The 16,777-nt window shown below is 35.3% G+C and overlaps 1 protein-coding gene across 1 annotated transcript in view; it reads left to right on the top strand.

Moving 5' to 3' along the window:
• Cubn (Cubilin) overlaps positions 1 to 16,777 on the top strand; it is a 173,617-nt gene that overhangs the window by 59,491 nt on the left and 97,349 nt on the right. Inside the window, exons 27-33 of the mRNA XM_071587204.1 lie at positions 2,795 to 2,963; positions 4,417 to 4,598; positions 7,585 to 7,753; positions 9,900 to 10,081; positions 10,193 to 10,354; positions 15,689 to 15,806; positions 16,285 to 16,539. Of these exons, the coding sequence (XP_071443305.1) occupies positions 2,795 to 2,963; positions 4,417 to 4,598; positions 7,585 to 7,753; positions 9,900 to 10,081; positions 10,193 to 10,354; positions 15,689 to 15,806; positions 16,285 to 16,539 (1,237 nt within the window). The remainder of the gene's footprint in view (positions 1 to 2,794; positions 2,964 to 4,416; positions 4,599 to 7,584; positions 7,754 to 9,899; positions 10,082 to 10,192; positions 10,355 to 15,688; positions 15,807 to 16,284; positions 16,540 to 16,777) is intronic.

The raw sequence follows: 16,777 nt of genomic DNA, 5'->3' as shown, positions 1-16,777 counted from the left end.
AAAAATGCAAAATTACTTAGAAGGAAATAGGCTGTTTTGGCAATGAGTAATAAGGACAAAGGAATGAATGTGTTAAAGAAAAACGGTAATAATGGTGTCTAGGATGAATGCAGAATCAAGAGACTGCTGATGGGAATACTCACAAGATTTTGTGATTGTGTCCAGTTAGGTATGAAAATTAACCATATAATTCATGTTATAAACATGAAAGTAGAGTGGTTAATTTAAGTAAAAATGGGGTTGTAAAATTGGTGAGAATTATGAATAATGGAATATTTGCCGGTGTTGATGGTATTTTTTGCAAAATGTTGATCTAGAGAAAGTTGCTTATTACCCTTCTGTATGAATTATTTAATATATGTTTGCGAATGTCAGTTAGAATAAATGAAGTAAGATGGACTATGAGCGCAATGAATTAATTAATCTTTTGAGTATACTGTGAAAATTGCTTGCTTGGATGTTGATTGATAGAGTTTAGAAAATAATATTGAACGAAATTGGGGAAGTACAGTGTTATTATTCCCGGTAGGAGATTCTGACAATCAAGTGTTTAAACTTAAGTGAGTCGGTGATTACATATTTAAAGATGTGCCAAAGAAAGTTTATTGTGCATTTCTGATGTAGCGAAGTCATATGAAAGAATAAACAGCCTAAAGTGGAACATGGAGTGAATGAATAGTTATTTAATACTGTTACAGCAATTTATGAAAATAGTAGGGCAAGTATCAGAGTGAATTGAACATTCAGTTACTGGTTTTAATGAAATGAAGGAATGGAACAAGAATATGATTTCCAGTACTTTCATAGATAAATTAAATGTATGAGAGGTACATACAACTAAAAATATAACTTATATAAATATTTCTCTGCAACTAGCTTACTAAAGCTAGCTCCAAGCTTACTAAATATTTCTCTGCACCAAGCTTACTAAATATTCTTCTGCAACTTTATTTGTACATGGTGCAGTGCATTTCACTACAATGTAGTATATTTTTGCTCTGTATAGTAGCTGGAAATCATCATTTAGATACTAGACTAGACTCAGTATTAGCCCTTGGGAGAGAGGGGAGAAGAAGAGGGAGAGAAGGAAAGGTGGGAAAAAAGGGTGGAGGGTAAGGAAGGGGTGATTTTGGTTCAGATGTTACATCAAGTGCCAAGTAATGGTAGGTTTTAGGAGGATGGTGGGAAGAGTGGACATAAGGAGTATTTTTAGTGGGGACTAATGAGGAGGTTAAGTGTTAAAAGGGGCAGGAAGGTCAGGAATTTAGGTTTGGAGGTTGCTTGGGGACATTAAGGGTGATAAGTGTCCAAACATGAAGTCAATACATAGTGCACTATTTTTGCCTCTGTGGATGGCAATCACCATCTATCCGAGGAGATCCATTTTTCTACCTTTCTTCACTTTATGCAGTGTGAGGTTAAAGACATTGGTAAAGCCATTTTCAAACATATACTTGACGAAGTTAGACTTTTATTGGAAATTTCTGAACCACCTATATGCTCCTTTTTCCTTAGTTTGAATCCTCTGCCAGTTTGTTCTCTGCATATGATGACATGATTTGTTATGACTGCATGCTACCGGGTTTCACTTTGTGTGTAGCTATCTGCTGACAATAATTTCACCAACATTATAGCTTGTATCTTCAGCTAAAAGATACAATGCAATTTAGGCTATCCTCATAAAGGTAACTTGATGAAGGTAACTTGACTTCTTCCTGCTGTTTAGCTGGAACATTTTCCTTGTATGTAGATTTATTGGTCCATGGATATCCATTATTTTCACAAAGTTATATCTGATGCTATTAACTGCGAGAGAAAAATAAGTAGAAAAAATTGTAGGTATAAATGTTTCCATGTTTTGTTCATTGATGATGCAGCATTACTAGCTGGGAATCCACAAGATTCACAGGGAGCTTCAGTTTTGGGAAGAGAGAATATGAAATTGAGGGTAAATGAATCTAAATGAAAGAGGTCATGTTGGATTAGGAGAATAGCCAGAATGATTGCATAGTGAAATTAAATGGCCAAATACATTATTGTACAAATGAATGATTTTGTACATCAAGGCAGAATTCTTTCTGAAAAATAGTAGGGATCAAAAGGTGTATTAAATGATGGGCAGAAATATATATTGAAGTATAAAATGAAATGGATGTTTGTCTAAGGCTGCAAAAATGGCTGTGCATAAAATTGTGCCCCACCCCATATTATACTTGTATGTATATGCAAATGAAAATGAGCCATGTGAAACCAAGCAAAAATAAGGAATGAAATATGCAGGGATAGGGTTCTTGAGTAGTGCTGGTGGTAAAAATAGGAGAAATAGTTTGAAGAAATTGTGAGCCAATAAATAATGTGGTTTAGTTGAACTGTTTATAGACAAGAATGAAGGAAATGAGCTATACTGTTTGGTGTTGTCAAGAAATGAATGAAAGTGAATCACCAAACTAGTAGATAAAAAAAATGGTTTGAGAGCAAGAGGTAGGCTGAGAAAGTCATGGGTGAATGCAATGAAAGAGATTCTCAAGTAAAGGAATATTTGAAGTTTAAAGAACAGAACAACATGTATGAATCCATGTAAGAAAATGGCAGATTCATAAGAAGTGTATAGTGTAAGGAGAAAATGGAGAAAAATAACTGTGAGTAAATTTGCTAACTGGCTAAACCCAAGACTAGGATTTCTTGACTCTGCCTTCCCTGCAACAGAATGGTATAAATGATCTACATAAATATAGAATGATCAAACTTGAAATCACTCTACTTAAATCTTATTAAAATTATTTTAACATTTTAGATTAAGGAGGAATCTCTTGAAGAATCTGGAACCAACAATTTAATAGGAAAATATTGTGGAATGCAGTTACCTCCACCAATTTCATCCACAAAGCCACGTGTCATAATACATTTTAAGACTGATGTATCTTTGGCTCACAATGGCTTTAGACTGGAATGGGTTGTGAATGGTAATGTATACTTCAAATTTATCAATCACTTACTTCTATTTATAATTCCAATATTATTTTCCATATCAACTACACATTTCTTCTGGAAATAATTTTCAAGAAGTTAGGATGAACATCATACATTGTAACAAACAAGCACAAAGTAGTGGATGAATATTACTGTACATGAATACTAAAATCCATACTTCTCACGAAGAAAAATGCCTACATTTATTTCATGAGTCTGAGAATATCAATGAAATGTAAAATTTCTTTGTACTTGCAATTTGAATATCCACTATTCTGCCTTCAAATGTGCGCATAAATATGATTTCAGTGGAAGAATAGGTTTCCTCTATTAGAAACATAAAATCAAAAGGGTGGGTGAAGTTTTTCCTGCTGAAAGGTTGAAAATGAAATGTTTTATGCACAGTGGTAAGAATACAAGGTCCACTTGGAAAGGATCCAGCATTGCAATATTTTAAGAAAAATAACCTACCTAGAGTGGGTTGCCGTAGTCCAGGGGGTAGAGCGTGGGACTACTGACCGGAGGGTCTCGGGTTCGATTCCTAGGCAAGTCCCTGAGCACCTGCAGCTCCACCCAATCTATGTGATTTTTTGGGTACCAGATCTTCCTGGGAAACCATAACCAGCACAGGGAAAGGAACTGGCCCCACTACCCCTGATGTATGAATTTCACACGCCATTGGGCTTAGTACTGGGTGAACTCTACCATCACCTACCAAACCAACCATCGGTTGATTACTGTGCTATGGTTTAACCTACCTAGAAAAATGAGGCCTTAGTACCCTTCGAATTAATCCTATTGGGGCCTCACACACTTATCCCAATGTCTCTTACAGTTTTCAAAATAATTGTCAAAGTCCTTTTTTGGAATGACCATTGACTGCCTCGTCACATTCTCTTTTATCTCGTCAATATCAAGAATTTCATGCTGCAGTTGCAGGGGATTCGCTCAAAGCCACAAATAATGACCCAGGTTTTCTAAAAAAGGTCATAACTGGAGATGAGTCTGGGTCTACGGCTATGAACCTGAAACAAAAGTCTAGTTTTCCCAAAAGTCAGTTGATGAGATAAAAGAGAATGTGACCAGACAGCCAATAACCATTCTGAAAAAGGACTTTGACGATTGTTTTGAAAAGTGTAAGAAACACTGGGATAAGTGTGTGAGGTCCCAAGAGGAATACTTCAAAGGTAACTAAGTCCTCTTAGGTTATTGCTCTGCTCTAGTCAGGTTATTTTTCTCAAAAAATGCATTGCTGGATCCTTGCCGGAGAGACCTCATATTTCCAGGTATCGCTCATGAACGTATGGAAAAATTTTATTGTTTGTGTGTATTATGAGGGGAAAGTTATGGTTTTTAATTCACATCTAGCATTTGTATAGTGAAATTTCATATTCTCATTAAGATATGCTTGTTTTCTAGACAGAGAGTGTTTTTTCAATATTTCAGGCTGTGGTGGACTTCTTACTAAACCCAGTGGACACTTTACATCTCCTGGATATCCACGTGGGTATCCGGTTTCAACTACTTGTGAATGGCACATAATGGTAGAATGGGGCCAAAGCATAGAGATTAGCTTCAACAAAGTTGACATGGAGAAATCTCGACAGTGTGTATTTGATCATCTGAAGGTAAGAATAAGGTTTATTTATGGGTATGTTTTTATTGTAATCATAAGGAATTATATATGTGAGAATAAAATATTACTGAACAATCATAATGATGGCTCTGGAAGTACTATGAGATGAAGAGCAATCAGTAGGGTGTAGAGCTGGAGACCAAGGTATTTGACATGTGGGTCGGTACAAAATTTCATTGTGCTATTTTCTAGTTCCTAAAATTTCTCACCCAAAGCCTTATTATTCTTCATAAAATGGTGAGGTTAAAGAAGCACTTGAGTCATTCTTGAGACAAAAATATGAAAGTTGTGTGGGAAAAATTATTTCAACTTCAAAAGTAATATGACATGGGGATTTGCTTTTTATCATCCATGTATAGATAAGAGTGTAAATTTGAAGTCTAGCTTCAGAAATAAGTATTGCAAGGGTCCTATCTCCCCCACTCAGCATTTTCAGGAAAAAGTAAGATGGGAAACCCAATAAAAATATCCCTGACAGACTAAATACAGTAGGTAGCATTTTGGTTTTGGGAAGGATTTGGTTACTTAGAACAATAAATATTTTTCTTTTTTACTGTTCTTTGAATGAGGGTTTTGAGAAGGTCTTGGAAACAGACTAGTAAACAGTTGTAATTGTTTGCTCGTGTTATTAGGATTGTAATAAACTCCATCTCCCTTGCCTCAAAAGCCTACCAAATCTGCCTTCTTGGTCCATCCACTGAGATCTCAGCATTGACAGTATAACAGCCTTGACTGATGGTTCTTCTTCCTCATTCTCTGACTGAGGGATAAATGTAAAAGCTTGCACTCAAACTGCTAGTAGTAGAACTGGCAAAAGCTTAGCTATAAGTTTATTATGAAGCTCATAGTGTCCTGCAGTCAGTTGGACGATTTTTCTGTGGCAAGAAATGGAGAGCAAGCACACAATGCATGCATAATTTACCTACTCTTTGCAATGTAATAGCTTATAGATACTTGGGGGAAGTTTTCAAAATCTACAACATTTGGCAAGTCACATGACTATGGCTTTGAATTTCATTGTAAATATAAATATTCTGATTTATACTCACTAAAAATCATTCAAAGTTCTCTACTATTGAGATTGCTGTTATCATTGACTTACATGATATTCAAATCAAGTGGGATTGAAATAACAAGATTTTACTTGAAGAGAAGCAAAATTACCATACAATTTGGAAGGAAATACCTTTTCAATTTTCAATTGATCTTTTCTGAACCTCCCCCTTTAGAAGAAATCTTATCTTAAAATTGAATCATTGACTGTGCTTTATCATATAGTACTTTTTTATACAGGGTTCTGTCTATAAATGTATGAAATGGCAGTAATGACAGGAATCAGTGTTTTCAGCTACTGTTAGACCTTTTAACCTACTGGGCTCTTGTACAAATTTCCTGCTCCAAAGTAGCATCTTAATCTGAAATATTAACTTAAAGATCCTCTACAGTTAAAATTAATAACCAAGCAATAGAATTAACCACATTTAAATTTACTATATGGCTTCAAATACTGTATAAATTGTCCTTGTATTCATTTAAAAGTGCTTGACTTTCAGAAATTCAAGCCTTTTCATTTCTGAATAAGCAACTTTAAATATTGAAGAATAAACGTATTATTTTTTAATTCTGTATAGTCCTAATTGAATTTAATGACCATAGTGTTGGGTATCCACATTTTAAAGCTTTATAGGTATATAAATAACTGAAAATTGAGCAAATAGCATTGTTGTAATAAAAGTAATTTTCTTTTGAATTCTCTTGACCTTGTCAGACTTGACTGATTCTGTTGCTGGTTTACCAGTAAATGTTATAAGAATTGTGTAGTGTGTCATAGGCACTTCAACATTATATAATTTACATTTTTCTCTCTGACCATACCCATGAGCTCTGAAAACAGTCAGTGTCATGCCTGTCTTTCTCAAAATATTCAATAACATACTAAGCATTTTCATTAATCACTCTAATGTATGCTGATAAGGCAATTGTTTACAAAAGCATGAACTCTAGTTTGACACATAGTGTCACATTTTATCCTAGCCACCTACAGCAAAGATTAAGAATCTAAAGATCACACAGTTAACTACTGTGCAGATCAAATGAAGTATATTGAATAATTGAAATATCAGGTTCAACACTAAGTTTCTTAATAGGGCCATGAGTGCATGGCCAAAGTGAATTAGATTACCTTATTATTTACGTAGGCTAGGAATATGTGTCCCCAAATAACAGTTGATAGGACATGATTTATCATCCATGGAGCTTATTGATCTGACAATTTATTCTGTTTTGACTTACTTATAAGATGCACACAATTTTTTTGTTTGTCTTATTGTTAATGGTAGCAATTTTGATAATATTTTGAAACATATGAATTTGAATTGGATAAAAGGTATATTAAAATTGTCTTTATCAATTTTAGTATTTTTATTTACATTAATGTGACAGTATATGCAGATTTATATTGAGCTAAAGAGTTTAAATAAATGATATGTAATGGGAATCAGGTTGGGATATCACTTGAAACATGACGAGAATCAGGAAAAAGTAATTGCTATTCTCTAATGTGTGATTTATCTTAGAATACAAACAGAAATAAGTCAAAGACTTTTAAGGCATTGTTGTATTTTGATAGCAAGCAGTGAAAACCTTGATAAATCCAGTATGCATATTCATTGGAACAGGTAAATTATTCATGGAATGATGAAACCTATTTAAACTACATTTCATGCATGTATTCATGGTGTGAGCTGGTATAATTTTGAGCCCATTTTGGCTGTGGGAGATTCCCCCTCCTCAAAGACCTCCCTCCCTTCTACCATCCCCATTCTTAAGTAGTGGTGATGTGTAAAATTAGATCAAAATATTTATAACAAAAAGCAAAGCTCAAATAGAATTGAATATACATTACAATTGGAACAAGTCCTGAAATGCCTAAATTAGTGGTAATGTGCAACAGCGTGATTAATAAATATTGTATATAGGTATTTGGAGGACCTGATAAAAAATCACCAATGCTTACCAACCTTTGCCATAACCTAAATACTACAACAAAAGTCACCACTTCAGGAAACAATGCATTAGTAGTTTTTCAAGCTGACAGCTCTTATGCAGGAAGAGGTTTTGAAGCAACTTATAGAAGTGTTCCTTCACGTAAGTATATCAATTGTCATTTTCATGTACTTACTTTTATAATATATATCCTAAGGTAGCTACTTTTATTGATTCAATATAAGGTGTGAGGATAAAACCCATGTTTCATTAGATACATGTGCAATATGTCTACTTTCTTTTATCACTTATTTAAGTGCACCTAGTTTTCAATTTACACACTCAAAATTTGTGCTGTAGCAATGAATTGACTGCTTTGGGAGCAAAATTGATAAATTATTTTTGGCATATTTTTACCTCTTGAAAACTCCATTAAAACTCCCTACAAAATTACTAGTAGTTCAAAAATATATTGTAATCTTAGATACATTACCTAATATGATACTCAAAGAACCCATTCCGTAGCATAATCTGAAGGCCTATTCTTTCAATTTCGCAACATTATATCAGTTTGTTCTTGAGTTGGAAAATATAAAATTATTGATGGGAATGCTTCATAAGTGTGCTGGTATTTGTTCAAAGATCCACCTCTGACCCATGTAACTTACTTAGGTGGGTCAGGTATCTTGCCAACCCCACTTTTCTTATATCACCCCGGTTAGTAAATCTACGCCTGTTAGACTTCAATGGCTCTCTCATGGCTAATTCATATTTTCTGAGATTGCTTTAGGATCATGATTCCAGGTGTTCTGGATTCATTATAAAAATTCCTAAAATTTCCATTTTAATCTTTTGATAAATATAAGTATTAATATGAGAAACTTTTCTGTTAAACTATACTCTTTAAGTATTCAATGAAAACTATAGCAAGCTTTTATTTAGTTTTATTTGTTTGAAATTAAAACTGTGTTTGCCATGTTTGTATAATAATTTGAAATAGAAATTGCTTAAAATTTTTGCTTTGTAGAAGCCCTCAACTTGAAAAAAAATTGGAAAATATTTTTTGAGAGTGATAATAGCCTTAAAAATTGAGTATTTTGTTACTGCAATCAACATATTTTTTAATACAAACTTTAAAATCAATTTTTTGGTGGGCACCAGAGGAGGCAAAAAAGTGGAAGATTCTATTTGCCCTCAGAAAGAAAAAGGCGGGAAAAGAGAGGGAGAGGGATAATTTGTATCCTTGGGATATTAGCCCTCTAAGTATGATGAGTGTAAATCATTCACCATGATGATTAAAGCCTTGCTAATCATTGAGAATAGAGGAGAAAAATAGGTGATGGAAAAGAAATGATGGAAGAGAGACAATTCAACCACAGGGATAAAGGAGACCCAATGCCCCTAAACTCCTTCCTTCTCCCTGTCTGGTTTGTTTAAAAAGTAACAAGAAAACATTTAGAAAATAGATTTATTTCAGATATTGCTGCAATGTCTCAAAATTCTTCAGCATCCCTTGAGCATTGGCACACTTTGCCTGCGGCTTTTCCGCAACTCAAAGGCTTCTTGGTAGGTGGATTCTGGAAGGTCCTTAAGGGTATGCGTGCAAGCTTCTTTGACGACACTTAGTGTCCCATGGTGGTGCCCTTTGAGGGAGGATTTCACTTTTGAGAATAGGAAATAGTTTACTGGTGCTAAGTTGGGACTACAAGGGGTTTGTGTTATTGTTGTGACGCCATGGCAGAAGGTCTTCACAAACAGACACTTCTCTCTGCTTTTGGTTGTCTGTCAAGACCTTTGGGACAAGTGTAGCTCAGATCATTTGCATTGCCAAATTTTCAGTGATAATTGTGCACTGTCATCTTATCAGTGCCAATACAATCTGCGATCATCTGCACACGCTGGTCTGAATTCAGCACTTGACGCACACCTCAGGAAAAAATTTGTTGCTGAAACTTATATTACAAACCTTGTATGATGTATAATAGCAACCAAACAACTTGACAGGCAAAAAATGAACCACCCTATGGCCAGACTAGCAAGACAAGACATTTCTGTTATCTGAGCATGACTATTAACCCCCAGCATATGACCATGGCAATCTCCACAGGTGCCATAAAAGCATTAGATATAAGAAGAAGATAGTAGAGAAAGTAATGCTTCAGTTCTTTCTGCTTGACTTAATCCAACTTACTAACATTATTTAATCTTATTCATCAGTCATCATGTTGTGTGTCACTGTGTGGACATATCAATTCCTAATATGGTACCCTTCAAATCATGCTTTTAACAGTGATTTTTTTTCATATAGTATGTGGTGGAAATTTCACAGCTCCATCTGGATCAATTCATTCAAGAAATTACCCAAAAAATTATGAAAGTAAGGATGAGTGCTATTGGCTCATCAAAGTTGATGAAAACCACATTATAAAACTTAAGTTCCTTGAATTTGATGTCGAAGGACTTGCAAATTGTGATGCCGACTATGTGAATGTAAGTATATGAAATATATAAATTTTCAACTATTGTTGTACTATTTTCAGATTTTTATAATAATTTCAAGTGCACATTGAAATTAATTTTTTTAACTACTCCTCAATAAAGGTATTTGACGGTGAAACTGAGTCAGACCGTTCGTTGCTACATCACTGTGGTTCTAGCCTTCCAACACCACCGCAATTATTTTCATCTGGCAACTCATTGCTCATAAGAATGAGAACAGATTCATCTATTGCTGCCAAAGGTTTTTTGGCTGATTACACAATTGTGAGTTTCCATACATTTTATTAAAATCCATTGTGCATTGTATGATTAATTATGCATGTGAAATTTCTCTGCTGGCTCAATTATGATGGGGACCCAAGACGTGCAAAATGGCTATTTATTTCTCTCTTTTGATAATTCTCAATTAATTGCAAAAATCATGGCTGACGTTTGTTATCTTAATCCATTGATTTAAGTTATATCTTTTGGTTTTGTACTCTTTTGGTTTTGTAAAATTTTTTCATAAACTTAAGTGTGTACGTTTAACTCAGTACCATGCTATAATTGCTTAAGTAGATGAATGAAGTTGAATCCTGGTGGGGGAGATGGATTTTCGTAAGTAAAAAGTGAAATGGAGAAAAGATGATTTCCAATTGTCTGTATTTCATTGTGCTATATGTCTTCTCGCACCAATCTCCAAGAGATGTTCCAAATGTTTAGTTTGGAACTTATCAAGCATTGACCCATATAGGGCTTGCAAGAGATTTCTCCCTGCGCCAGCGGTCCACCAATCACACACAATAAAATAAATGCAAATTAATCATGCACTCTCTAGCTTGGATGTACTAAATAGCATTGATCCTTGCTAGTCTCAAGCACTCACACACTCAAGGCTTGCGAGAGATTTCTCCCTGTGCCAGTGGCCTGCCAATCACTTGCTTGGGTATGCATAAATGCCTTAACCCTTGCAAATCTCAGTCCCCCAAACAGGTCTACCATGGAATCCCTTCAGACGTTAGTCCTGTAAGTCGCACTTTGGGAAAGGTTATGAAGGTGCCCAGAAGCTGACACAGTGTTTCCACTGCCTAGCAGTCCTTTTCAGAGAAGGAATGATATCATCCCATGTGTGGTGTCTCGTTATATATACTGAGTTTATTGTAACAGTCAAAAGTAGGGGGGGGAGGAGTTGTTGGGAAATGTCGGGTGGTAGGGGAAGGTGTGGGGAATGGTCATGTTGGGGATTTTTGTTATTTTGGAGGGGGGAAGGGGGGGGGGGTGAGGGTGGGAGGCCGTTATGCAGATTATGGTCAAATAAGTACAATGTAAGCCTAGTCATTAATGGTGATTTCTTTGAGTGGGGTAATTCTGGTGTTTTGCAAAGGAGAATAAGGATGATGAGATGGGGCCCTGGTCATGGTCCATGGGTTTATTTTTGGAGCAGTGGATGTGGATGCTTTCATGGTAGTTTAATAAGTGGTTCAGTACTGTGCTAATTAGTTCTAAATTTTTCAAATCAATGTTGTATGAGCGTTGATGCATATGTTCTGCAACTGCAGATCTTTCAGTATGACCTAGTCTGTAGCAATCCATGTGTTCTTTAAATTGTGTGGGAATATTTCGACGTGTTTTGTACAATGTACGATTGGTCACATTTGGGACAACTTATCTTGTACACGCCTGATTTTTAGAGTGAATCAATGGGATCTTTTGGGTTTCCTAAAAGTGTTTTGAGTTTGTTGTTGGTGGTGAATATAGATTTTCTACCATGTTTTTTTGAAAATCGAAGCGAGTCCTTTAGTCAACGTGGGGTGGAAAGGTAATTTTAGGTATTTCTTTTCACCAGTGGGCAAATGTGGTGCTATCTTGAATTAGTTTTTTGTGTTTTTGTTTCTTGAGGATCTTATTGATGATGTTTGGGTTGAAAGTGGTGGTTCATTTTATGTACTCCAATTCTGATTGAAATTTTGCTTTGCTTAGTTGGACTTTAGTGAGTCTATGGACTAGGGAATGAAATGCTGTGTGTTTGTGCGTGTCATGATCAAAAGACGACTGATAAGTGTAGTTGTTGGTGTGTATGGGTTTTCTTTTAATGTCCAAGGAAAGTTTATCTGTATTAGTCCAGTTTATTCTGATATCTAGGAATAGGAGGGATTGATTGATTTCTATTTCATAGGTTATTGGCGATTGAGGTTTTCCAAGAAGTGTTCTAGAGGGGCTTGGTTGGTATCATAATTTGCAAAAATATCATTGACGTATCTTAGCCAAGTCGCAGGGAAATAGTTGAAAGTGGCTTTACAGTTTTCTTCAAATTTAACCGTGAACAGGTTCGAAAGGAAAGGAGAAAATGAATTGCACATTATAGTACCAAAGTTTTGCTTGTATAACTTTTGGTTGAGAGTGAAGCAGTTTTGATTCATTATCAGATTTTTCAATGGAACATATTCTCCCATAATTTTGTTGGGGATATGTTTGGAAAGAAGCCAATCACCCAAGAAGATTATTGTGTCTGAGAGATAGGAACACTAGGGAATAAGGACTTGACATCAAAGGAAACTAAGATATTAGTGTCTTGTAGTGTGATGTCTTTTATAATATGAATCAAATCAAGGCTGTTTTTAACTTTCGACGTACTCTGGAATCCGATGTTGGTGAACTGTTGAGTGAGCCATTGCGAAATATTGTATGTGGTAGAGTTGATTGCGGAAATGGTGGGACACATTGGACTATCTTTTTTGTGTACCTAGCGAAGGCCATAAAAGCATGGGAGGATCAGATTAAATGTGGCCGGTTTAAACTTCAGTGCCTTGTCAACAAGGAGCTTGCAATTGGTGATTGTGGATTTTGTATCATGGACCGTTTTGTTGAGTAGATTTCCAGAGGCATTGGTGTGTGGTCCATTTTCAATGAGGGTGTACATTTTTTGAGATTAGATGGCCTTGTCTATAATTACACATCTATTTCCTTTGTCAGGCTTTAGGTAGAAGCAATCGTGGTTTAGGAGGGAGCATATAAGGGCGAATACCCACCTATCAACATAATATAGTGATAGCAGTATTTACTATCTGTGCCATTGTTACACTCATATATTTTGTCCTCTAAAAATTTCAATCATGCATGTAATATTTGTGCTATCAGAATCTCTCAACTCATCTTATGCAAATACAATATGATGCTTTCGACTTGTTCAAAATATTTCATCACAGATACCAATTTTCTTGGACCACCATTTTGTTTTTCCCATTAAAATTTAGAATTAAATTATTACCCTGGGATTGAATCATTATATGGATGAGAATTACATTTTTAAATATATCTCTTATGAAAAATTTAAAAAGAAAAGTTAATATTTGGAATTTTAGTGTTTCAAGCGGTGATAGCACTGGGGTTTTAATGTCACCTCCCAGAAAAAGTCTTTGGCTACATAATTTCATGAAAATTTGTTCCATTTGTTAAGACCAATTAACTCCATAGCATTAAGTATAAGTTTTTAAAATAAATTATTTATGGAAAACAGAATAACTGAGACCATAAACTTTATTGGCCCTAGGTTTGTTTAAAGGGGGAGGCAAAAACAAAGTTGCAAGTAAGGGGAAGATAGGGAATACACACTAGGTCACTTGGGTGTGTTTGGGAAACAGTGAACCAAGTGTACCTCAATCACGCATAATGCAAAATTAATAAATAAGGAAACAAACTTAAAACCACTCAGTCACTAGGGTGTGTTAAGGAATAGCAGTCACTCTCGTGAATTGCATTCACCAACACACTCAGCGTTGACAAGTACATCACTTATTCCAGGGACCCGTTATGCTCCCACAGGAATAAAAACAAATATAAACAAAAAGCAAAAAAGAAAAAGGCCCAAGTTCACGTTCGCCATCACTCGGATGTGTTAGACCTTTGTGAATTGCACTCACTCACTCCTTCAGGTTTTACAAGGATTCCTCCTATGCCAGTGAGCCATCAATCACATAGTTGATACTAAATTATAAAATGGATGTACGTGGTCTGCCCAATAAATACGCGAACTGCTGCAATCTGGCGGCCATGACGTGGATTATAGCGGCGATAGTTGCCTGAGACCCAATGAGTCGTCTGTGCTTGGCGGATTGTCAAGCTGTGTGTAGGTTGCTAGTTTCTGCTGTCCGTGTTTTTAGTGTTTGTTGAAAATGGAATGGAATGGAAATTGATGAAATCACGGTGCAACAAATCAAAATAAAGTTTTTGGTTAAGTGTGGTAAAAGTTACCAAGAAATTGCTGAAATGTTGACAGCTGTTTATGGTGATAATGCTCTGAAGAAAACATCTGTTTTCAAGTGGATTGAGCATTAGAAAGATGACTGACAAGATGCCACGGATGATGCAAGACCGGGACAACCTCCACTCACCTGTGTTGATGACAACATTGATCGTGTGGGGTCCCTTGTCCTTACCGATCGTCGAAAAACTGTCTGAATGATAGCCGATGAACTGAATTTAGGAAAATCAACAGTGCACATTATTTTAACTGAACATGATGGATGGATCCTTCACCATGACAATGCACTTGCAAATTCAGCATTGATTGTTCACCAGTTTCTGGCAAAAAATTCAATCACCATCCTTGATCATTCTCCTTATTCGTCAGATCTCACCCCCTGTGACTTTTTCTATTCCCAAAATGCAAAAATGTGATGAGGTGACATCAATGGGAAGATGTGGACATAATAAAGCAAGAAATGACAAGACAACTAAAAAGCCTAACTGGCGAGGACTTACAAGGGTGCTTTATTAAACAGTGGAAAAGAAGATGGAATAAGTGCATAGCAATGAATGGAGAGTTATTGAAGCAATGAATGCTTTTATTGAAGGGGACAAATCGATATTGACTAAATTTTGCAAAATATAGTTTTTATGGCCTCAGTTTGCATATTCATTGGACAGGGTAGTACACATGTTTTTGCTCCATCACTCAATCACTGGGGTGTGTTCAGAAACAGGGACCTTTGCAAATCACATGTACTCACACTTTTGGGGTTTATAAGGATTTCTCCGATGCCATTGACCCGTCAATTACACAGAAATTACAAAACGAAACAGAAGGACTTATGTAAATTCGCAATCACTCAGGTATATTACAACTTTGTGAATTGCACTCACTCACCCGTTCAGGGTTTACAAGGATCTCTTCTATGCCAGGGACCTGTCAGTCATACAGGTACAAGCAAAAAACGAGGAAATAAGTAGCAGGGTAGGTAAGTCCCAGAGAAAACCTGACACCAGGTGTTTCACCAGCCTAACAAGCCTCTTCAGAGAAGAAACATACATTATAAGTTATTGATATAAAATTTGAAAGTAGATTGATCTTTTTACAATATTTATTGGTACACAAATTATTTTTTCCACAATTATTTTTCATGTCAAGTTTGACCTTGTAATGGAGTCATGATACAGCAAAACACGTTACCAGCATTAAGAGATTTTGCTGGTTTTAACGAGTGCATTCTATTATAACCTAGATAAATGCATACCAAGAATAGTTGAGGTCCATTTTGGCTAAATAGTTTTTAATCATAATTAGAATCACATTAGTGAAAAACAACATAAAAGTCAGATGCTAATGTACTGACATTTCAGGTCTGTGGTGGACACATAATTGTGAAAGATGAAGGAGAGTTGAAAGCATCAGAAGGTTTGGGAGTCAATAATAGTTTCAATAACTCTTGCACATGGACTCTGGAAGCAGCAAATACTGGTTAGTAGTTATTTATAATAAATCTGATATAAAATGTTAACATTAAAATTCAACAGATTTTACTGTACTTCTTAAATAAAAAAATTTCTATTACATCAGCAATAATGTATGAAATGCCAGAATACTACATCATTCTTCATAATGTCTGCCTAGGCCAGATCAAATAGTTTTCTAAGAGAAATTTTTGTCCTTGTGTGTTGTTCATTTTATTTACACTGCATGAGGAAGTCATACCAAGTTGTGACTATGATTTGAATGGAACTTTAGATTTTTAATTTGAAAAAGATATAGCTACATTTTTTTGTGTACTAACATTCTTGTCATAGATACGACCATTCTGCAAGGACTTTTTTAAATTTTAGTCATTTTTATAATGCTTGTATTTAATCAATTAAAATTAAGCATTAAGGTATTTAATTAAACATTTATTATGCAGCGCATATTAAGATAATGTTTTTATTTTATTTGTCTGCTTTAGGTGATCAAATAACACTCACTATTCTTCGCTTATTGGGTGGCTTGAATGAAGAATCTGCTGATTGGGATTGTACTCAAGACTATTTGGAAGTTCGTGATGGAAGAGACGCCTCTGCACCTTTAATAGATAAATACTGTGGTGCTAATCTTCCACACCACATCACAAGTATTGGATCAGCCCTGTATATCAATTATGCTTATACATTCATTTATACTCTCAATCCATTCAAAGCTGCCTACTCTATCCTCAGCTCAGGTAAGTAAGGTTAGTGATAAAGATTTACCCTTCGGGTTGTAATCTCTTGTGCATTTAAAGCATTAATGTACTATAACTTTACAATCTTGTTTTAGTTGAAAATAGTAGTGAATTGAAAGTTGATGGAAATGTGTTAAAGAAAACTTTTTCTCTGTTATCATCTATGATATATAATTAATGTGAAAGTTTAATTCTAGGAAATGTGAATTGGTAATGAATTAATATAATTAATTTCCTT

The sequence above is a fragment of the Hetaerina americana genome, unplaced genomic scaffold (genome assembly GCF_022747635.1).
Source record: "Hetaerina americana unplaced genomic scaffold, ioHetAmer1.1.p SCAF_3, whole genome shotgun sequence".
NCBI classification, from domain to species: Eukaryota; Metazoa; Arthropoda; class Insecta; order Odonata; family Calopterygidae; genus Hetaerina; species Hetaerina americana.
The sequence above is the reverse complement of the archived record's forward strand: the minus strand, read 5'-3'. Positions and strand labels throughout refer to the sequence as shown.